Source organism: Urocitellus parryii, chromosome 6, assembly GCF_045843805.1.
Source record: "Urocitellus parryii isolate mUroPar1 chromosome 6, mUroPar1.hap1, whole genome shotgun sequence".
In the NCBI taxonomy this organism is placed as follows: domain Eukaryota; kingdom Metazoa; phylum Chordata; class Mammalia; order Rodentia; family Sciuridae; genus Urocitellus; species Urocitellus parryii.
In genome coordinates, this window is record NC_135536.1 from 115,457,222 (window position 1) to 115,481,742 (window position 24,521).

At 33.0% G+C, this 24,521-nt stretch overlaps 1 protein-coding gene across 1 annotated transcript in view; it reads right to left on the bottom strand.

The window, feature by feature from the left end:
- The window catches only part of Myo9a (myosin IXA), a 254,323-nt gene that overhangs the window by 65,010 nt on the left and 164,792 nt on the right, over positions 1-24,521 (bottom strand). Inside the window, exons 20-29 of the mRNA XM_026387807.2 lie at positions 23,553-23,633; positions 20,658-20,768; positions 19,844-19,966; positions 18,310-18,459; positions 17,165-17,484; positions 14,612-16,213; positions 11,839-11,938; positions 10,991-11,203; positions 4,606-4,718; positions 153-295 (exon numbers count right to left, since the gene is read on the bottom strand). Coding sequence (XP_026243592.2) covers positions 153-295; positions 4,606-4,718; positions 10,991-11,203; positions 11,839-11,938; positions 14,612-16,213; positions 17,165-17,484; positions 18,310-18,459; positions 19,844-19,966; positions 20,658-20,768; positions 23,553-23,633 — 2,956 coding nt within the window. The remainder of the gene's footprint in view (positions 1-152; positions 296-4,605; positions 4,719-10,990; positions 11,204-11,838; positions 11,939-14,611; positions 16,214-17,164; positions 17,485-18,309; positions 18,460-19,843; positions 19,967-20,657; positions 20,769-23,552; positions 23,634-24,521) is intronic.

Consider the following 24,521-nt stretch of genomic DNA (forward strand, 5'->3'; position numbering starts at 1 on the left):
TAACAATCCTGGTCCTACTTCATTAGAATATCCAGCCAACAGGATTGTCATTATAAATTCTAAAGAAATAGCAAACTTTCAGGAAGAGTAAATAGAAAATATAATTTTAAATAAAATTTTAAAAAGAGTCAAATAAAATTGACAATTTTTACCATCTGGAAACTGATGAGATGGAATCACATCTGAACCAGCAAAGATTGCTGAAACCTCTGACCGAATGGCAGGTTTTACTCTAGTAGTTTTCTTCTCTCCTTGTTTCCCTTTGGCCCAGAATCTCATCTTAGCTCTCTGAGGTCTGTTTAAAAGGAGAAAGGAAAAAAAAAAAAAAAGGTAGACAGAAATCAGCATGTCCCAGTGATTCTGTATATCATACTAGATTTTATAAATTTTTCATTTACATTACCTCATTTAAATTTAATCATATTCAACCTTCAATTTTAACTTTACCTAAAAGGTAGTTTCCTCATCTTAAATATAAAAATAATAATTCTCAGAAAATTTAAATAATTTTCTAAAACAAAATAGGTACAAAGAAGTGGAACTAGGATTCCAACATAGGCTTTCTAATTCCTAAATTGATATTTTATCATTACTATCTCCCATCCAGGTTGGATTTAGCATATAGATATTATAATAACAAATAAAATACTTTAAAATAAATCATTATTAACCACCAACCACTCCAAAAAACATTACTTTACATTATTTGTAATTTCTTTCCAGTCTTTATCCATGTCAATTTTAATATCACTGCAATAATAATGTATGTATAATTTTACATCTTTTTATTATTATAAACATTTTAATGTCACTAACTATATTCAAAAATTAGCAATAGTATAATTAACAACAGCCACTACTTATATGAATTCTTATTTTGTTTTAGGCACAATGCTAAGTGCTTATATAGGAGTATTTTAATTTAACAACTTTACTTCTAACAAATTACAAGTTGAATATCTGTAATTCAAAACAATATGAATCCCAAATTCTATAAAACACAAAAATTTCTGAGTGCTATAACACCACAAGTAGAAAATTCAACAGACTTAGGTGACAGGTCTCAGTCAAAATATAGACTGCAGGTGTATATGGAACTTAATTTCATGTTTAGCCTTGACTCCTATCCTCAAAATCTCTGATTATATATATGCAGATTCCAAAATTTGAAAAATCTGAAATCAAAACACTAAATGTACTAAACATTTTGAAACAGAGATAATCAAACTGTACTATAAATATTATACATGTGAAAAACTGGAGATTTAAACATTAGGAAGTGCACGTGGTGATGCACATCTATAATCCTACCAACTTGGGAGACAAGGCCAGTCTTAGCAACTTAACAAGGCCTCAGCACCTTAGCTAAACCCTGTCTCAAAATAAAAAAAGCCAGGTGAGGTGGTGCACACCTGTAAACCAGTGGCTTGGGAGGCCAAGGCAGGAGGATCCTGAGTTCAAAGCAACCTCAGTAACTTAGCAAGGCCCTAAGCAACTCAGGGAAACCCTATCTCTAAATAAATATAAAAAAGGGATGGGGATGTGGCTCAGTGGCTTAGTGCCTCTAGGTTCAATTCCTGGTACCAAAAAATAAAAATAGGGCTGGGGCTGGGGCTCAGTGGTAGCGCACTTGCCTGTCATGTGAGGTACTGGGTTCGATTTTCAGCAGCACATATAAATAATTAAAATAAAGGTCTATCAACAACTATAAAGATATTTTAAAATAATAAAATAATAAACACTAGGGAACTCTCATACAGCTACCCAGTTAGTGAGAGACAAAGTTGAGAATCACACCTACTATACTATATTGCCTCTTTTAAGGGATTATACTCTCTTTCATTATATATATCAAGGAAATACCTCTAGATAATAAAAACACTCACACTTACTGACCATGTATTATATATACTAACCTTGTATTAGGAGGTTTATTGTATATTAACTTGTGAATACATGAGTATGTAAATAAAACTTTAAATATCTGAGCATCCATTATTCCTTATATGCTAGATTCCTAATTTTCACAACTACCATGAGAGTATGGTATCTGTACTTTATACTTAAGCAAACTGAGGCTTAAAGAGCTGATGAAAATGGAAGTTAAAATCAGGGTTATTTGGTTTTGGATCCCATGTTTTTACAAAAAAAAAAAAAAGAGAGAGAAAGAAAGAAATTATTAATCTTTTATATTCATATCTTATAAAGAAAAATGATTCTACAGGGCTTATTAAAAACAATAGCATCCCTCTGCCACTCTCTTCCCACTTTCTGCTCCTCAAGGGAATCCTTTTGAATTTATATAATTGGTTCTTCTGCTATTTAGTATTTATATTGCTATTATACCACGACCACAGGTAACAATTCAGCATGTTCCACTACTCTTACTGTCTTCCACAAATACTCTAATTTTAGGTAGCTCAATATTTAGGATTTACTTTTAGAAATATTCAGTATTCATTTTTACTATGTAACTAATCACAGATAAGATATGTAGTTCCCAATATGACCTATTGTATTCTAGAGGGATTTTTTCCTATTTGTTCATGAAAATTGCTTTGTTTTACATTGTTCACTTTTCTTGTTTTCTTTGTATTGGGAATTGAACCCAGAAGGCTGGGGAAGCAATCTACCACTAAGCTACATTCCCAGCCCTTTTTATGTCTTGCTATGTTGCCCAGTCTGACCTCAAACTTGCAATCCTCCTGCCTCAGTCTCCTAGGAGCTGAACTTATAGTCAGGTGCCAAAATTCCCAGCTTACATTTGCTCACTCTTCTACATACAATTTATTTTCAGATGTTTTTCTTTTTGTATATATCTCCTTTCAATATGTTCAAACATATTAGGTACTCCATTTCATCTTGAAGAAATGCTTCCCAGCACTTTCTAAATTGCTCCAATCTAGAGTGGTTTCCCTTACTGCTTCCTATGTAACTGTCATTTGAAAATCATCATCATAATGGAAATTACTTTGTCTCTTTCTTTTTATGATGCATGCTTTTGGAGGGTTATGAATCTATTTTCATCCATTATGACTACTAAGCAGCCTCTTCCAATCTGGAAACTTACATCATTTAGTTCTGTGAAATTTAGTTAAATTACTATTAATAATTTGTCCTCTCCATTTTCTCCATTCTATCTTTCCAGAACTCCTAGCATGAGGGTCATTAGATCTCCTAAAAAAACCTGTAATTCAAAAAAAAGAAAAAAAAAAAAACCCTGTAATTCCACCTCTTTATCTTTTTTGCTCATCTTTCTGATATGTTCTGCACTTTTCTTACAATCTGAGTTGCTGTTTTATGACTTCATATTTTTAATTTCAAAAGTTGTTATTATTATGAATGTTTCTCTTTCATGCACCATGTTTAGTTTCATGGATGTAATTATATTTATTATGCAGAAGTTCCATTGATAGTTGCATTCATCTGTCTGGAAGTTTTCTATCCTCTGAATAGTGTATTTTCTCCAAGTTTATCTATTTGTTTCTCTTAGTTTTGGTTTCTTCATTGTAAGGCATGGTCCTCAAATGTATGATGATTACTGGTGTCTAAATATGACTAAAAGTAGATTTTTAAAATGCTGCTTAGAAACTCTAGTGTGCATTGCATTAATGAGGCTTCCAAACTATATTCTTCCTGTAAGTTCTGTGGCTGCCCAATTTTACAGGAAGGGGGAGGACTAACGTCCCAAGGATTCTTTGGACCATTTTCCTAAAGAGTATGATAAGTGTAGGAACTAAGGAAATGAAAAAAGCTAGGGGATTTTAAATCCCCTTGTTCCAAATATGTGCCCTGGCCCTCAATGGAATCTTGTAAACTCTAAGCGATCTTCTGTTTTATCCTTTCTAGAGATAAATTTCTTGTTTTATGTTAAGACTGGGGAATAAACTAGATACTTCCTTCTCAGCTTTACCCAAATGGTTTAGGATTCAGCTTTCTCCTATCAAGACACTCTGCTTCTAGTTTTGTGTATGTATTTTGTTTTGTCCTTCTTGTAGGGGGAGGGAGTAGAAATTAAATATATAACAGGTATGCTTTCCAGGCATATGTTCTTTTTACTATGTTATATCTTATTCCCCAATTTCTGACTTCCATTATGTCCTGCTCTGGATTTGGATACCTTGGAAAAGTCCCCTACAGTTAGTGATGAACTAGTCTACCATAGGGTCATGAACCAAAAAGAAGTTTTCAGTGAGGGTCCAAATGTTTATATAACATAACATGACACAAAGGTATTTGAAAATAAAAAATTCATATGCTCTCTTAAAGAGATTAGAATTATTTCCTATAAACCTTTTTCTGAAACACTTAGCTAAGGACAGAACCAAGTCCAAAGCCTGAACATATTTTCAAACTCATCTAATCTAATCTAATCTCTTTTATAGCAAAAGACCATAAGTCACATAATGACTTACAGACTTCCCCCAAATCATAATGTATATAAGAAGATAAAGCTCAACATATGTTCCTAAACTACTATGTGTCTGTAAATATTGGTGTTTATTTTTGAAATGTCAGTAAAATAATTAATTCAAAAGCTCAGTATTTAACTATTCAGACATTAAATAAAATTATATTACTATTAATCCTGTGACTAGTTTATACCTTATATCCGAATCTGAAGACTTCTGTCTCACTGTCAACTTCGTAATCTCTCCTTGAGACATTGCCTTATGAAGTTTTACTTGTTCATCAACTGAAGAAAATCTCTGTGATGTCTGCAATAATTACATATGCAAATACTTTAAAACCGAGTAAATACATGATAGCACTATAATGAAAACTAAGGTTATAGAATTATTTGAGAATTACAGTTGTTTTTAAATTATGCAAAAATGTAATTCATATTATGCAGAGATTTTTTGAAATAACATAAACTACTGAAAACTATTAAACAATGTAAAGTAATCAGAATTATGGAGAATTTGGGTCAATGAAATTGTTGAATAGGACCTACCTAGGACCTACCAGTTAACAAAGAATCTCATATAGAAAAGTAAATAGTCATAACCATTCAAAGATACTTAAATCCAATCACTTGATAAATCTAGAACACTTTGTATTGCCTTTTAAACCTCTTTTTATTTATAACAAAAGGTGGTAATTATTTTTATGGCTTAACTATTACAGATTCTCATTATATTCAGTCGAGGTTTAAAGGAGCTAGAACACATAGAAGATAAGAAAAAACAAAGAACCCAAGAATAAAGGATCATTATCATTACTAATGTTCTAAACTATAAACAATTTACAAAGCTATCAAACTGGGACCTGAATTTCAATTGGCAATTCTTGTTCCATTTGTTTACAATGTGTTCCTCTAAAGACAATCCCATTTCAGGAGAGAATTCTTCTTACATATTTGTTTCCTAGTATTTTGTTTCTCCATAGTCACAATATCATTTCTTTAGCCTTTTTTAATCAACAGAAACAGAGTATCCTGAAATATTAAAATTTAATGAGCAGGTATCTGTTTCTGGACAAGATGGAGTAAAAGGGGCCTGCTTTACCCTTTTGCCTGAAACTTAAATAGACAAAATGAGAATACAAAACAGCAGTTTTTAAGACAATATATGGGAAACGTCCACTGTGAATCCTACACCTGCCCGTTTACTTAAAATAATTTATAGGCTGTGACATAAAGAGGGAGAACCCAGATGAAACTTGATAGACTCCATGAATTGAACATATGAAGTTGACAAGTGCAAGGCCATTAAGAAAACTAGAAACAAAAAGACAAAATACTAGAGAGGGATACACCACGAAAGAACTCTGAAGACTACAAAAGGACACCTCTGAGTATATAGTTGAATACTAATCAACACTGTTGTGTGTATAAACAACCCAAGAGGGAAAGGACCACCTGAAAGGATTATAGGTAACAGTATCCATCACTCACAAAAGGTAATACTGCCTATCACCAAGAGCCAGAGTACAGACCCACACTTGTAACCCCAGCGGCTTGGGAGGCTGAGGCAGGAGGATCGCAAGTTCAAAGCCAGCCTCAGCAACACAGCAAGGCTCTAAGCAACTTATCCAGATCCTGTCTTGAAATAAAAATAAAAAGGGCTGGGGATGTGGCTCAGTAGTTAAGTGCCCCTTAGTTGATCCCTAGTACCCTCTACTCCCCAAAAAAGAATACATTCACCAAGAATAAAACATAGTCTTAAAAAAAAATAAACCCAAATATGATCTGAACTCTTGACTCTACATATTTTGTCCCTTGTATTCACTATAAACTGGTATATCATTTAAACCGACAATGAAGGTTCACATTTAGCAAAATCCAGAAATGTAGGAAATTTGACATTAAACAAATATTTCCTCAACAGATAAATTGTTCAAGGAACAAAAAAAGAGGCAAGGGAAATTCACAGATTAAGTGTGCCTTAAACATGAGTTTTAAATGACTTCTAGGACACTAACAAATGACTTCTAGGAAACTAGCAATAATGGAAGCCGCCTAAATACAGAAATAGTGGCATAATCTCTAAAAACAATAAAAAAGTAAGAAAAATAAAACTGCATTATGCCTAGCAAAACAATTGGAAAAAAAGATTGCACACTTCAAATTACCTGTCAGCAGAAAGACAAATACATAATCCTAGCAATTTCTCTCATAGTCTCACTAGGAGCTTCTTCATAGTTCAAGGGCAATCTAAGAAAAACTATGCAAAAGTGAAAAGAGTAAAACTAGAAATGAGCTGAGGATTAATCTAAAGTAAATGCCAGAAAAAGACAGTCCATTCAAACTGTAAAAATATAATAGATTACAAGCAGATTGACTTCGGGGAAAGCACTTAAAAAATGCATGGGCTCAGGGAAAAAAAACATTGTTTCTGAGTAAAAGAAGGTAAATAAAAAGGAAGAGATGCACTAAAGAGATGGAGTAGTGAAGAGAAAAAGGGGGCAGAATTCAGAATCTAGCAAGTAAAAAGAAAAGGAAAGGAAGAAAAAAAAAAACACAACCCCCAGAGGAAAAACAACATTGCCCCCATTATCACTAAAATGAAAACAGGCTTTTCATAAAGAAACTGTACTTTGTTACATTGACGAGGAGGAAGGTCTTGAACTTATCTTGTAAACCAACCAAATGCACAAAATGTATTAAAACATGTAAAATCTACACAAAGATACAAGAAAACAAAGCAAATGAATACCAAATGAGAACCAAAACAACTTAGTGATTAACCATATGCCCCTCAACACAAAAACAAAAAATCACAGGTGAAGGAAACAGAAATTCTCAAAATTAAATATTCTTACATATATTTGAAAAATCTTTTGAATAAGAAATTAGAATTCAAAAATATCAGAAAAAAAAACAAATATAAACCAAAACTTAATATTTTGAGCCAAAAAGTAATCAAATATTCACATATTAGAATCTGAGATACATCTAAAATTATCATCAGAAAAATATGTTGACTTAAAAAACTATATGAATAAAAAATAAATGAATTCCCAAATCAAAATCTAGGAAAATAAGAAATTAATAAACTAAAGAAAACACGTGGAAATATTGGGCTGGGGATTGGCTCAAGCGGTAGAGCGCTCGCCTGGCATGCGTGCGGTCCGGGTTCGATCCTCAGCACCACATACAAACAAAGACGTTGTGTCCGCCGAAAACTAAAAAAAAAATTAAAAAATTCTCTCTCTCTCTCTCTCTCTCAAAAAAAAAAAAGGAAAGAAAACACATGGAAATAAATAATACAGATAAAAGCAAAAACAAAAAAAGTAGAGAATGGGAAAAAACATTTTAAAATCCTGCAATTTTGTGAAAAAAATTTTAAAAATAGACAAATGACTAGATAAATACACAAAAATCTAAAATAAATATGAAAAGTTAGATGAAATGGATAATTTCATAATAAAAAAATGGTTTATCACAACAGACATTAGATAAAAAGCTTTATTAAAAAGACCAATTTTCCTAAAAGAAATAAAGAAACTATGCCACAAAAAAGCACTAACCCCAGGTGATGCTTCCTAGACAGAGAAATCCACCAAATCTTTAAAGAATATAGTCACGTGTTATAAACTATCCTTGAGATTTTGGGGGGAATGAAATACTGGTATAAATACAAAGTGTGTATTCAATAGTATAATTGCTCTTAGGGTTGACAATCCAAGAATCTAGGTGTTTAATACCAACCATTTTCTACCCTACAAAATCACAAAGTCCAGACATCAAAATCATGTAAATAACCTCTTCTGACTTCCTTCTTTTGAGACACTACTAAGACACAGTTAAGGTGGTTTTCCCCTATTGTAATATAATAATAAACTGAGCTTTGCTTGATCAACAGGTTTTTCTGGCAGTCTTTTATGAAATGAACAGTAAAGAGAAAGAAAACAACACAGATAAGGATGAGAGAAAATAATAATACAAGAAATGGGGGGATAGATAATTAAAAATTTAAGTTTTATCCTGTTACAGATAAAGAAGAATGAAATTGTGGAGAGCTATTTGGAAGTCACATCTTAAAAGAGATTTTTTTAAGTCTGGCTATCACATCTTTACAGAGATTATTTTAAGTCTGGCTAACAGTGTAAGAAACTATACAGAGAAAAGTATGTTTCCTATACTAATCTTACAGATAAGGGACAGAAATTATTTTATTAACCCACTTACCATTCAGAAGACGGAGAAACTAAAAAACTATATGAAAGTCATCTTTAAAATACTGCTTAGCAGAACATGCAATTTTCTTCAGTAAATGCCCCAGTGGTGGATATAAGAAATAAGAATGGCATATAGACCCTAAATAGTTACTTAAATGGCAGTTGGAAGTAGGAAATTAAAAAACATGGAAGTCACACAAAGGAGTGAAACAACTACCCTTGAATCCTATCCCGACACCAAGTACAGCTGAATTTTTATCATCTAATTCAAGATGTAATGTTTATCAAACCCCCTTCAGGTAATTCATTTGTGACTGTCCATATCCCATTAGATCAATTACTTCACAACTGGAAAAGTGAGATATGATCATTTCTGCTAAGATTTAATGACATACTTTTTAGCAAACACCAGTGACACTATCACTTAATCCAGGAAAAAGAAATTGAGTTTTTAAAACTCCATGTGCCCTCCAAAATCAAATCCCTTTAAAAACATCCTGTTGTTGTTGTTGTTGTTTTTCCCACAGTGGTCCCACTTAGAAACAAGAAGTTTTCATCTTCACGGTATCAGATAATGTTAGAGCAAGGTATATTTTCAAGACAAAGAAACACATTTTAAAATTGTTCCTACCCTCCCCACCCCAAACCCTAATAAGTATCTGTTAGCATATTCTAGAAAGCAAAGCTTCTTCATGCAAGTGTCCAGGAGAAACAAGCACCACCACCTGTTCCTAAAATAGCTAGTGATGAAAGAAGACAGTGAGAAAGCCAGAGAGATGTCTAACACGCTATGCAAGGTGCTCTACAACTATTGGCATGCAGTGACCATCAAGCAGGTGATCAGAGGCTAGAACACCAAAGGAGCTGAAAGCTCAAGAGCAGAAAGCCCAACTTCCTGATTCATCTCAGCAAGAGTTTCCAGTATGAAAGAATTCCACTACCAAAAGGACTAGAGGTTGTTACAGAGGAAACACTCAGGAACAAAAGAGCAGTTATAAATGCTAAATTCTTTCATGAATACATAATTTCATATGCTACATAAAATATAATTTTAAATAAAATTAGTGTGTTATATTATGAAATTTCATATTTAACTACTAATCATAACAAAACATATTTCATTATTTATAACTCAAACATAGGGCACCTTCAAAATGGAATTATTTGATCCTACACTGAAGACATATTAGTTCTAATCATATATATTAACAGATAAAACAAACTGTTTCCAACTTCTACGATATTACAGTTTGGCTCAGGTTAATAATATTTGTTTAATCTTGAAATATGTTCTACATTCTTCTCTTTTTACTGATTTTGTTTTCCCACAAAGAACACCAACATTATCAAGAAAAAGCTGGGACCAATGCCCACAAAGATAATGAGGATATTTTGGAAATTAGGAGAAATTTTAGTTACCTACGTCTTCAACTGATTCTAACAGCTTAAAACAATTAAAAAACTAAAATATTTAATAACTCAAAGAGCATCATAAAATTTTCTTCCATAATAATAACATTAAAGAAGAATAGTGCACAACCAAATCATGGATATGCATGGAAACAAAACATATACTTGTCAAACCACAAGTGTACCCCTAGTTTTGGTTAAGATTATAATAAAATTAAGCAGTACAGCTTTATTAAAACACAACTCTGATGTTAATAATTTATGATAATACAAATTCACACTATGTAGAGCCTTCTATTTGACTGCATTGATCCAGGGAGACACATTTTGCTCAGTGGATTTTTAAAAGTTCATATTTATGTTCTATTACTGAAAAACTGGAGGAAGGAAGCAAGTTTAAAGGCTTAAAAAACCTATCAAAACAAATAAGTAAAAGTGAATAATATTTCAGTTAAAATTGACTTAATTAGTTTAATAGATAACCTATTCCCTAGACCAGGGCTTAGTAAACTACTACCAGCAGGTCAAATATAGCCCATTGACTGTTTCTGTAGTTTTATTAGAATACTTATTATCGTTGCTGCTTTCACACTACAGTGGCCAAATCAAGTAAATGAGTCTATATAACCTAAACATTCTAAAATATTTATTATCGGGCCACTTACAGAAAAAAAAATTCAGGAATATAAAAAAATTCAAGATACAACATCAAAAATTTCTGTATCAGTGATAAATAACCTTAATTTTGCTTTATTTATGATTTCATTATATACTGTTAAAATGCCCTTTATTTGAGTCCTAGTAAGTTAAGACTTAGCTACAATCGCTGTGTTCACTGAGGTTTCCCATGTACAAACTAATAAATGAAAAGAAGCTGTGAAGATTAGCTAGCTTTAGATTAGCAAAGACTATTCCCAACAGATTTGTTGATTTTTTAATATTGCTGTAAATTTACCATTTCGGAGTCACTGTGAGAGGCCTGACCCAGGCTGGATCCAGGCCCTAGCTCAGAGTGAGAAGCTTGGTCAAGGGAGAGAAGGGGCTCAATAATGTCATCGTAATCATCTTCCTCTGTATCCCCCTCCCCATCGGCAAAAGTACCTCTAGTCAAGAAATCGGAGCGCGTCCGCGCCATTCGAGCTTTCTTTTTATGGGCCGGTCTGGCAACCTGCTTGACCAAATAATAAAACAAATAACACAACAATGTTTTGTTTTGTTCTGTTTTGGAGACGATGCCAATGAAAGAGGGCTCATGAATTTCTTGAAATATCCCTCCACCCCAATGCCCTTTCCATTAGTAGAAATAACAGAGATGACCAAAAGGAATACAAATATGTTACTTTCGACCAAGAATAAAAATGGAGGGCTGGGGTTGGGGCTCAGTGGCAGAGCGCTTGCCCCACACATGTGAGGCACTGGGTTCGATCCTCAGCACCACATAAAAATAAATAAAGATATTGTGTCCATGTATAACTAAAAATTTTTAAAAAAGGAATAAAAATGGAAACTAAATCTACATTGTTCTTCTACATAGCCAAGTAAGTCATTCTTCACTGCCATAATGTCACACCAAAGTCACTTGAATAAACTGCCTTTTTTCTTAGCTAATTCTTTTTTTGTAAATATATTCTGAGTTTTAGGCACCATTTCTTTCATGGAGTACACCTTCCTAATTATAACAAACTTAACTCATACTTCTTTCTCTAAGAACACTTGGGAATAAATGAGTAGATAAGGTGTTCTACTTACAAGAACAGTAACTTCTAGAATAACATGCATCTACTTCATACAGAAGATGCTTACCTCTTGTTGGCCTGGCCCAACTAATTTCACAGGTTTCCCAGCTGGTTCATCTTGTTTAGGGACTTGAGGATTTCTTTTGTTTAAGGCTTCATTGTTTACACTTTAAATAAAACAACAGGATTACATTTCAATTCCTAGCAGATAGCCCATGGAAGTAGTCTTAAAATACAGCATGAATTATAATCAAAGAATTCTAGCAAATTCTATAAATATTTTCAGATCTTAGCAATCCCCAAAATAAAAACTCAGATTTTTTTTTCTGTTACCTAATCAATACTATTATCTAGAGTCTACATGTATGACTGAATTCCTAGAGTCTCTGCCATGATAGTCACTGGGTATACTCCACTACGGTGACATATGTTTAAACAAAGTGTAGTTCAAAACCTGAAGTTATAGTGTTGGCTTGTGAAAATTTAATATGCTTGAATATGATGTGATTATTTTATCATTAAATTCTGTGCAGAAATGGATGTCAGTATCTGAAAAGAACATATACTTTCAGTGCTTCAATCAACAATATTAATTCAGTCCCATGAGTCTTAAAATTCATCAACAACATATTGCTAAACTCACCTCAGCAGGACTATAAATTCTTTTAAGAATCATATCCTACCTCCTAGTATAGAAGTGTTTGAAAGTAGACATTAATTTATAATACTAGTTGATATGTAAACTGATCTTACATTCAAAATCTTTTATTTACCTTTTTGGGTGCTCTTGTATTTATTTATTTTATTTTACTTTATTTTATTTATTTATTTTTGGTACTGGAGATTGAACCCAGGGAGCTTTTCCACTGAGTTACAGACCTTGTTATTTTTTATTTTGAGACAGGGTCTCCATAAGTAGCTTGGGGCCTTGCTAAATTGCTGAGGCTGGCCTGAATCTTAAAATCCTCCTGCCTCAGTCTCCTATCATTTAGCTTTTATAAAATGAAATCTAGGGTCTTTTATTCTAGAAGTAACAGTCCTGAAACAAATAGAGATGGCAATCTTTACTAGCTAAGTTTCTCAGCTATCTCCCTTTCTGACCAGTGTATGATCAAGCCAAACAATTTTAACTTTAGTTCTTGAAGAATTTTCTTGTGACCATTAAAAATCGCCACAGCTGACCTTACTTGTCTGCTTCCAAAAAGAAAGAAAGCAATTAATAGTATCTTTACCACCCAAAGTAATGTTTAAACTCATGGAATTTTCATTAGATTTTCCCAAGATTTCTTTTATGTCATCCCTCATTAAACAGATGAAGACCACTATGTACTTATCACCATTATGGTATTAAAAAAATACTAACCTACTACTATTTCCTAATCATGAGACCCAATGCTTTTACTTTTATGTAAACAATTTAATGTATAATTATTGAAGATAAGTAGATTATTAATATGGTAAAACAAACTACTTCAAATAGACTTAAAACTGTATTATCTTGGAAAAATGTAAAAGGGATAATTCACCAGGATGATTAATGATTTTTGAGTTTATAACCAAGTCTTCACAAAACAGATTCACTTTATATTCAAGTATCTATACATACACATACATAGAAATACAATGTCATGAATCAGAATGACAGGAATTTTTTTTAACACCGTTTTACTGGCATATGTACTATATAGAGCCTTTGAACATCTATACCATATCTCTAGGCTCATGGGCAGAAATTTAACTTCAAGTTGTCATTAAGTTAAAATGCATTTCATAATATGCAGAAACCCTCAGTAGAAAAATAAAATATTAATGGTTGTTACCCATATTTATAAGGGTTTCTATAAAATCTTACACAAATTTAAAGGCTGAAAGATTTATATACCCAGAGTACAACAGGAGAGAAAAAGGTATTTTCACTGATAATATGAAATTTCATGAAATTTCATTTATTTAGCCCTAAGATACAGCCTTCCTTTCACCAGTGATAGTCTCCTGCAAAAACTGAAAGAAGCCATTGTATACAAAGGCTTAATACAAGTATCTTAAATTTTATTGCTTTTATGTATCCCTTAAAAAATGCTTTTCTGGACTAGGGATGTAGCTCAATAAGTTGAGCATTTGCCTAGCATGCAGAAGGTTCTGGGTTCCATCCCCAGCACTGAAAAAAGAAGAAAAATAGCTTTTCTCATGACAACTACCAGTGTTTAAAAATATCTGAAGGAACTTTCATTTATGTAAGGTTTCTAATGTAGTTAAACTCTTAAAAGCTGGAAGAATGGTGATTGCCAGGGACTGAGGAGAGGGAGGGGTTATTTAATGGGTATAGTTTCAGTTTTGCCAAAGAAAATATACTAGAGTTCTATTACACAACAAAGAGCATATAATTAATATCACTGTACTGTATACTTAAAAATAGTAAAGATGGCAATTTTATGCAATATGTTTATCACACAAAAACAGCTTGGACAGCTACATTTCATATCTCTAGAGCAACCAGCATTTGTTGAATGCCTACTCTGTTTATAGCACTGTACTGACTTTCACAAATACTTTTTCACTTAATAAGGAAAAATAAGAAACTCTGCTATCAAGGATTCCTAGGGTATAACTACATCCAAATTCAGGTAACTAATACAACCAACAATAAGGGAATATTTCTATAAAAAGAAAATGACTTATTTGAGCAGCACCCATAAAAAAAGTTAACGTAATGTGGCACACCTCTGACTGGGGATGCAGCATATGTGAGGGCCCTTGGTTTAATCCCCAGTATGGAAACAAACATGGCACCTTAATAAAAGAACTTTCCACCTAAACAAAAAAATCAACATTTCACTTACAGAGGAGTACTCATATTGTCCTTTGGTGTGAAGAAAATGGCCCTTGTACTCCCCTCTCTGGAAGGTTCATCAGATTTGTGGCCATAAGACTGAATTGGCCTAAGTTGTTCTCTTTTTGAAATGCGATTATTAGAGTTTTTACAGGCTATACTCTGTTGGGTGCCTGTTCTTTCTGTCTTGGATAATTCCCTGACAGTACTAGATTGGCACGGGTTTCCTTTTCTTTCAAAAAATAGGGTGATAGGTCGGTGTCTCACTGGTAACTGAGCAGAGGGACTGTCTTTTGGGGTAAGACTTGTATCTTTTATAGTCACTAATGATGGGGACTCTAGTACACTGGGTTCTTCCTTATTTGGGGTATTTAGGATGAAGACAGAGGATGGCCTCTCTACTCTTTGCTTTGATGGACTGAAAGATGGTGCCAGAAAAGACTCTTCAGTTTTTGGCTTTTCAATTTTCTTGAAAGTTTTACGTTCCTTCTCTAAAATGTCTGTTTGCTGACGAATCTGTTCCATCATCTTTTCTTCATTCTTCTGCTGCAACTGTTTTTGCCTTTCTTCCTTCTGTGTGTTTAGCTTTTCTAATTTCTTAAGCACAGTATTAGAAGAATCTGTTTTAAAAGAAGGAACCATTTGATCTTCTGAGAAATGATACTTTCTGGCTTCCCTGTTGATATCCAAAGAAAGAGCTGCTCCCAGTGTGTCTTCACTTTCTAATAGTTTGTTTCTTTGGATATTTGTGTCTACTTGGGAACTTGCTTTCAGGGGGTCTTGATGGGGAATATAAAAAAATGTGGGCAGACTATTTGATATAAAAGAGTCTCTCAGCTGTGGTTTACAGGTAATAGGTTCAGAAATGCACACAGCCTTTTCCTTCATAGTTCCATTCTTCAAACACTCTGAGTCAGAGGATGCTCCCTTTTGAATCAATGCATGGTTAGTCTCGCTTGAGGCACTGAAGGCATTGTCCTGTGAATCAAATTTTGGGCTACTAGATATTTTAGGTGATGGAATCTTCAAATCTTCTAAAGTTATGGACGCTGGTTTGCTCTTTTGGCTTTCCTCACAACTCAGAAGTTCCAAGCTTCCTTGAGAGCTTTCACTATCAGGTGTACCCTGTGGAGATTGAAGGCCTTCAGGCATAAGTTCTGTAGACCATCTGCGTTCTTCTGAAGGTGACATACCACCAAGAGAACGAACTTTAAGCAATTCTAAGCTAAATATAGCTTGCTCTAGTTCTCTCATTCTCCGGCTTTCTCTTTTGGCCCGGACTACTTTCTTCTGATGCAGATCCTCCAAGGACTTGGGCCTTTCTTTTACAATCACATCTTCCTTCAAGTCTACACCACTTTGGCTTCTGGCTTTCTCCTGCCGCTTCTCTGGAGACTCCTTTGAGCAGTCCACTGAACTTTCACGGCTAATTCGATTACTCTCTATCCCAGATTTACCTTCCTCTATGGCTTTCTCTCTGTTGTCAAAGGAACAATCCTCCCATTCTGAAGGGTCTGAACCCTCTATTTCCAGAGATTCATATGCCTTGATATTCACCAATCCAAGTTTTAGCTGTGTTTCCTTTATCCTCTGTTCTTTTAAAGCTTTAAATCTATGTAAAAACAGATAAAATGGGTTACAGATCTTTCTTGATTACCACTAAGATAATTTTTTTAAAAATGGAAAATCACAAAATTTTCTTTGTTTTTATTTATTTATTTTCTTTTTGAGATGCTATGCTATGTTTGAGGTTTGGCCTCAAACTCCAAGCTCAAGTGATCCTACTTTCTTAGCCTTCCAAGTAGGTGGAAACCTGGTATGTGCCATTTTCACCCAGTTTTAAAATTTCCTTTCTATAATACCCAAGTATTTCTTAAAGTAACCAGATCCATACCATCTCATATTTTCCTATTTCCATGAGTCAGATGATACTTTCAATATGAGTATTATTCCTAACTGGGCATTCTAGCCATTCTAACCAAATATACAATAACTCAAAAGTAAAGCTATCAGAAGGGTTGTTGGGGATGTGGCTCAGCAGTAGAGTATTTGTGTAGCATGCATAATGCCCTGAGTTAGAACCCCAGCACTACAAAAACAAAAAAGAATTTAATTCAATAAAGACTTATTTAATTTCCATCATAGACCAGACACTGTAGGTTCAAACTAGTATGGGTATCATATCCTCGAGAAGAATATGTATCCAACATACATTAAAAAGTCTTCTTGCTCAAAATTACTAATCAGTTTATTTATTTATTCTACTAATAAATTTTTAGGGATTCAGAGGGTATACAAAGATAAATTAGACATATCCGTTTGGAAATAAGATTTGCAGGTACATATCATATTCCCAAAGAAGAAAACAGTAAACTAATGAGGGCTATTGAGAGAAAAACCTCACCTCAGCAACACAAGCAATTGGAAATAAAGGCATGCACAGGAGACAATATAAAATCAATTTTCACCAAGAGGATAACCAATAGTAATACTAGTGTAAAGCAGAGGTATAAACAAAGTACTTAGGAAGAGAGGGAACAATTATTATGGTAACAGAGATTACCTTTGTCTTGCTCTGAATCCTCTACATGTTGACTGCAAAAGGATAATTTTTTTCTTCTGTTCTTGATACCTTTTATTTTCCCTGTAGCCTTTCCATCTTGCCTGTATGCAAGTAGCAGCCATATGCCTGCGCCTATAAATCTCCCTCCATTTCTGTTGGATAATTATGACAGCAGCCCGAAGCTCCAAATACCGTTGCCTCTCTAAGTGAGCACGCCAGGAAGCTTGGAGAAGACTAGCTGCACTAGTCATAACCAAAGCATCCTTCTGCACAGCTACATCTCTGACTTGCTTCTTATTCAGGTAATTTCTCCAGAATTGCTGGGGAATAAACAATAAAAACTGGTTGACATGTTACTACACATTTTTATAAGAAAGGGAAAAATGATAGATTTCTTAAGTCAATTAAGTGTTACGTGGCTAAAAATAAGTTTGATGATTAAAAATAAGTTTTCTTTTCCACATATGCTTGACTAAAACATCTATGTTAAATAACATAACTTTCACAAAGTTAATTATAGAATTTAAGTTTCTGGATGTTTTCAGGTTCTTATGTTATTTTTAATAAATTATATCATATTTTCTTGATACAGTTTTTCCAAATAACATTAATAGGTTTAAAGCAATTAAAGATGAAGCTACTAAAGATTTTCTTGAACAAATAAAGATGGAGATATTAAAGATTTTCATGAACAAAAGAAAAGATCTTATGAAGACCCAATGTTTTAAAACAATAAGAAGGATAATAAAACAGATAAATGTGAAATAAGGTCTTATCATTCAAAATGAGTACTTAGCAACAATATGCACAAAACTCATAAATATCACTCAGAAAACTTTTAAATAACAATAACTATGCCAACAAAATTAAGGTGCATAACTCCTTTGCCCTTGCTCATACTTCAAAAGACAATATAAAACAATTTATTCAAATTAATTTAAATTCAAATTCAATAAATTAATAGTCTACTAATTTATACTACAAGTTAATCTGTTGGGTGCTATAGATATTTCAAAAATGAGAAGGATATAGTCTCATCTCTGAGGTTTATATTATTATTTAAATGTTTCATAGTAAAATAGTTTTGATTAAACAAAAGCAAAATAAACCTGTCAATCTCATGTAGAAAATCCTTTGCTTCCCACCTGGATAATAATGGATGCCTGTTTCAGATGGAGGAAATGCTGCCTACACAGCAAGGCCCTGAACCATCGCTGCAACAATATGATTCTGCGGAGTACCTCTTGGTGAAGCAGATCTTGTAAGTTCTGTCGTCCCTGCTCCTTTAGGAAGACCTATCAGAATAAGAAAACAGGGAACACAACTTAAGAAGAAATGAAAAAAAAATTTCATGAATTATCTTTCTGTGGTAGGTTTTTAGAAAAGAAGAAATATAATGGCAGACATGTAAATGAAGTACCAATAAATATTTCTATCAATTGATCGAGTTGTCATTCTCAAATTGAAAACAAGAATATGGGAAGTAAATAGGAAGGTGAACAAGTGTGCAAAAATTCCAGTGCCAAAGACTGACAGACTATTTTGCTTGAAAAAAATTATTGTCATAAAAGTACTGTTAATTTGTCATATTTTTCAAGGGTGTTGGGGAGGTAAGAACAACAGATTATGAAATCATGAAGCTTGATCTTAAAATGAATAAACCAATGATTAGTCTTTGAAATCCAACACTCATTAAAAAATCTTCTTGCTCAAAATTACTAATCTGTTTATTTACTTTTATTCCACTAATAAATTTTTAGGGATTCAGAGGTATACAAAGATAAATTAGACATATTCATTTGGAAATAAGATTTGCATTTCCCCCTTTAAGAGCAGGTATATATCATATGCCCAAAGAAGAAACAGTAAACTAATAAGGGCTATTGAGAGAAAAACCTCACTTCAACAACACAAGCAGTTGGAAATAAAGGCATGCACAGGAGACAATGTATTATCCAAGAGGATAATAAATTTTATGAAGCTGAAATATAGAGGTCCTTAAATGAGAAGAATATGTCTAAATTTAATTATGAGGTTATCAGGAGATTATTACTGAACAGGAGAGGCCAACATAAAGAAGTATATTAAGGTGATTTTTATATTATGGGCAGAAGATATTAAATGGAATGACTAGAATACACTAGAAGCAGATGAGCAGCTGTTTATCGTAAAAGCAATGTAGATGAAAAGAACTAAGGAACAAAAAGATGGAAAGAGTAGGAATGGAGAAATAGGCAAAGATGTGAGAATCATTTGTAAGGAAAAAAGAAATAAGAAAAAAAAACCCAGAACTTTGTAAAAGGATTAAATTAAAGGGTAAACCGAAGATGATCATTGTATCATGTTTTCTAGTCTGAGAAACTGGAAAACAGATGAAAAAGAAAGAAAATAGTTGATAAATTAAAGATAGTAAAGTTACTTTGGGGAAGTTAAGTTGGTGATTACAGAAGAATGTCTAGTCAGAGATGGTTCAACTTACATTTAAAATTAGTCAGAACCACAGTATTGGCCTTGAAGTTGTATCATTAATACCAACTTCATTATCTAAAAACTATAGACTATAATTTCTGATATGCTATTTTATAAAAATTTATATATAAATTATATAAAAATGTAATAAAGAATGATATTAAAAAACAAAAATGCAGTTTTGACAAACACTGTACATGTTATATTTACCATGGTTTTTCCAACTTGATAATTATCTGGATTAAGATTTATTTTCCTAAAGAAATCCTCAATGTTCAATTTGGATGGAATAGTATTTCGGGGAAGAAGTACATGGAAATGGCTCACAAAGTCCTGAAAAGCAGAAAGAAAATGTTGTAAAATCTCAAGAGAATTATATGTAAAAAAGATGCTAAACTAGTCCATTATTCCTTTATTATTCTTTTTCTTTTAAACAGGGTCAAACCAAAAATCAAAACAAAACAAAGCCCTTGTTAATTCAAAGTATTATAAAGGGGTAAAACATTGAGTTCTACACATTCCATAATCAAAACAAAAATGGAAGAAAAAGGGAAGAAGCTAATTATCTTGTTTGGAAAAAAGTTGTATTAAAGACAAAAGAAATAGATGTGTACCTTTGTTGATTGATAGTTTCCTAACTGAAGAAAATCCTGCTGAGTTAACTTTAGAAAAAACCAAAAGTTAACTTTCTTTGAACTAGAGAAGAACCATTTCAATTACTAGAGATAACAGTATGAAGAAATCAGTAAGAAGATGTTAAGAGTAAATTTATTATCAGCAAACATTCTGTTCAAATGAGAGTAGCAAATACTAGATTCTATTACAACACAAACTTAAAGTGATTGCCGGCATTCAACAGAGCAATAACTCTTTAACTCTTTTGAATTCTGAATACAAAAAGTACACTGGAAAGGGAGAATTGAGGAAAATAACATGTGACTTCCAAAGAAATAACACGTAAGATATATGGGAATAATTTACTTGATGTGAATATATATTTAAATATTATTATAGTAGCATAAACCTGGAAAGAATATTTGGAGCTGTATCCTGATTGGCGAATTCGAACTGTTTCCAGCATCCCAGTATATCGAAGCTGTCTAAGTACCAAGGCATCATTGAATCTTAAAGGCAGCTAAAACAAAACAAACAGAAAACAATGTTAACCCAGAACAGCATATCTCCAAATTACTATCCATTTTACAGAAATATCTAACTTTTTTAAATCTAGGAATTGAATGGAGACTGTCTGGTTAAGACATAGCTAAGGTGACAGGATAAGTTCACCACCCAGCTAGTAGCTTCAGAAATGTTCTGTCTAACCCTAGAGAAAAGAGAGAATCCAAGTTCTAGGAATCTCTGGTTATGAAAGCAGAAGACCATCAAAGTTCAATAGGAATGCAATCACCCAGACAGGCCTCAGTCTAGCTAATACAAAAATCTGTAACAAGATTAATCTATAGGGGCTGGGAATGTGGCTCAGTAGTAGAGCACTTGCCTAGAATACATGAGGTACTGGTTCGATCCCCAGCACCACATTAAAAAACTATGGAAAGCAGTATTAAGAATCCTTGGAAAACTGGGAATGGAACCACCATTTAACCCAGCTATCCCACTCCTAGGTCTATACTCAAAGGTTTTAAAAATAGCATACTACAGGGACACAGCCATATCAATGTTTATAGGAGCACAATTCACAATACCTAAACTGTGGAATCAACCTCGATTCCATTCAGTAGATGAATAGATAAAGAAAATGTGGATATATACACAACAGAATATTATTCAACATTAAAAGAGAATAAAATCATGGCATTTGGAGGTAAATGAATGGAGCTGGAGAACATAATGCCAAGTGAAATTAGCCAATCCCAAAAAAACAAATGCTCCATGATTTCTATGATTTAAGGATGCTGATTCACAATATGCTGTGGCTGGTAGGGTGGATTAAATGAACTTTAGATTGAGCAAATGGAAAAAAGGGAGGGAGGGGAAGGGAGGGGGCATAAGGGTAAGAAAGAGGGTGGAATGCAATGGTCATCATTACCCTAAGTACATGTATGAAGAACACAAGGGATGTGACTCTATTTTGTATACAACCAGAGATATGAAAAATTGTGCTCTATGTGTGTAATATGAATTGTAATGCATTCTGTTGTTACAACAAATTTTTTTTAAAACTAAATAAACAAAATAAAGGTATCATGTCCATCTACAACTAAAAAATATAATAAAAAAGAAAAATCTATATGTACATAGTGAAGAGTTACTTATATTTTTGTATTTCATTATGATTTTATCTATAATATCACTAGGAAACCAACTGACCCAGCCCCATTCAGTTGCCTGTTAACTGAGTGGTGACAGATTTCTTCTAATATAAGGTGAAGACTAATTTATTTCCTAATACTTCTTGCTGATGATACTGGTATAAAACACTGAAAATAAAAAAATTATTAAAAGCCCCTCACAATAAATTTCTTAATTGTATGAGCAACAATAGGTAAGAGATTAATGGGAGGTACTATTCAACATCTTATCATTACTAGATAACTCACTAGGCAAGTTTTTAGACATTTATAAGAAGCTTTCTTTGGAGCTTCTGATATATTCTCTGTTCTCTAAATGTTGTGTTTAGTGATCCTCTAAGGCAATCCTAAATATTTTCCCTTGCAGCTAGGTGAGGCATACAAGCTATCAAGGAAACAAAACACCTAAAAACAAATGAGCAATTTATGTCAAATAATAATAGCAGTTAACATTTATTACTTATTCTGTGCCCTGAAATACTTCATTAATTGAACTATGTATACCAGGGTCTATTAATAATTGGAACTCAAACTTATATTTAAGCCTAAATAAAGTTTCCAATTTGGTCGCTATAAAAGAATAACCAACATTTATTAATCACTTAGTACAGGCAGGAATTAAGCACTTCACAGATAGGAATTATATATACTTAGAGAGCACTGTGAGGTTAGTCCTATAAATATACTACCAATGAAAACATTTAAGCCACAGAATAATGAAATCACTTATCTAAGGTCACAAAGCTTTTAAATGACAGAGTTGCAGATTACTTCTTAAAATTTAGGAAAGCTGCCAGGCATGCAGGTGTACACCCTACAATCCCAGAAACTTGGGAGGCTGAGGCAGGAGGATCATAAATTCAAGGCTAGCCCTAGCAACTCAGTGAGGCCCTGTCTCAAAATAAGAAATAAAAAGGGCTGGGGTTGTATCTTAGTGGTTAAGCACCACTGGGTTCAATATCCAGTACCAAATAAATAAGCAAGCAAACTGACTTAAGAAAGCTGAACACAATTCCTACTGTATTTTTGCTCTTTAGGCTAAGAACTAATTTTTTCCTATGATGAACATAAATAAAGATGACAAATATTTTATATTTACACTTACTACGTTTTGAATAGCTCTAGTTAAGGGAACTGTCAAAGGCGGGGAAGAAAACAATCAAGAATGTCTTAATATCTTCCCTATAGGGACAAGAATCTAAAGTTTTAAAAAATCCTAAGGAAACTAACAAAAAGGAATGAAGAATGTCTATAGCATCTTTCCTAGGTTACAGAGACAAAAATCTCCAAACAAGAAAACTGCTAGACAATTTTTTAAAGAGATACACTCAAACTTTATAGTAACAAAAGTTTCAAAGAGAAATCTTTTTTTTTTTTAATGGAATTTCAAGAGGTATTTGCTTTTAAAATTCTAGGAGATGGTAAATCAAACCCATGAAAACAACTTGTATACAGTAAGGGTAGAAACTGGAAGATGAGCCACAGAAAATATTTATGAAACACTATTACCTCATAAATATTATATATAGCCCCTCCTATTTATTCTCTTTAAAAGAATTAAAATCTTGAAGTAATCTGGGCTTATGTAATCATTTATAGGACATTTTTACCTTTTCAGCATTAGAGCGAATGCATTTTACAAAATATGGTTCTGCTTGATCAAGTGTCTCCATTAGCTTGCTTAAAGATGCCTGCAATAAAAGCAATATAATTAATACTCTCCCATTCCAAATTGGCAACAAATAATTATAAATATAAATAATATTGACAAAATATGAAAAACTTTCTATGCATCCATAGAAAGAGGTTTGTTTTGGAAAAACAAATTGTGTATATTCCCATTCTGGTTAAATGAAAGACAAAACAGGATAAGGATGCAGTTTAAGAATAATCTAAATATAGAATGCTTTTTTCAATATTCTTCACATTTCATTAAAAAATCTTATTCAAACTCGTGCCTCCCTCTTTTTTTACCCCCCAAACTCATGCATTCTTAATGAATTTTAAAATCACTAAGGAGGCTGTGAAGTAAGGTAGTAATCTCTTGCTTTAATTTTATTTAATACCTACAGAGTATGCAGTAATGTCCTCTATTTCATTCCTGATAATAGTAATTTTTAACTTCTCTTTTTTTTTCCAATTACTATGATCAGAGGTTTACCAATTTTCTGACCAGAGACACAGGGTTTGTTTCATTTTTAAATTTCACTGATTTTTCTCTATTATTTTTCTTTTCTATGTTCAATTTCAGTGAAGTCTACTGTTATCTTTATTATTTCCTTCTTTCGGTGTGCCTTGGATTTGACCTATTCTTATGTTTCTATGGTAAATTTAGATTATTGAATTAAGACCTATCTCCTGGGCTGGGGCTATAGCTCAGTGGCAGAGTGCTTGCCTTGCATGGAGCTGAGGGTTTGATCCTCAGCACCACATAAAAATAAACAAATAAAATAAAAGCATGCTGTCCATATAGAACTACAAAAAAAAAAACCTATTTCCTTTTCTAATAAAAGCATTCAACACTATAAATTAACCTTAGAGTACTGCCTTAGCTGCAGTGCAAAAATTTTGATATTTTA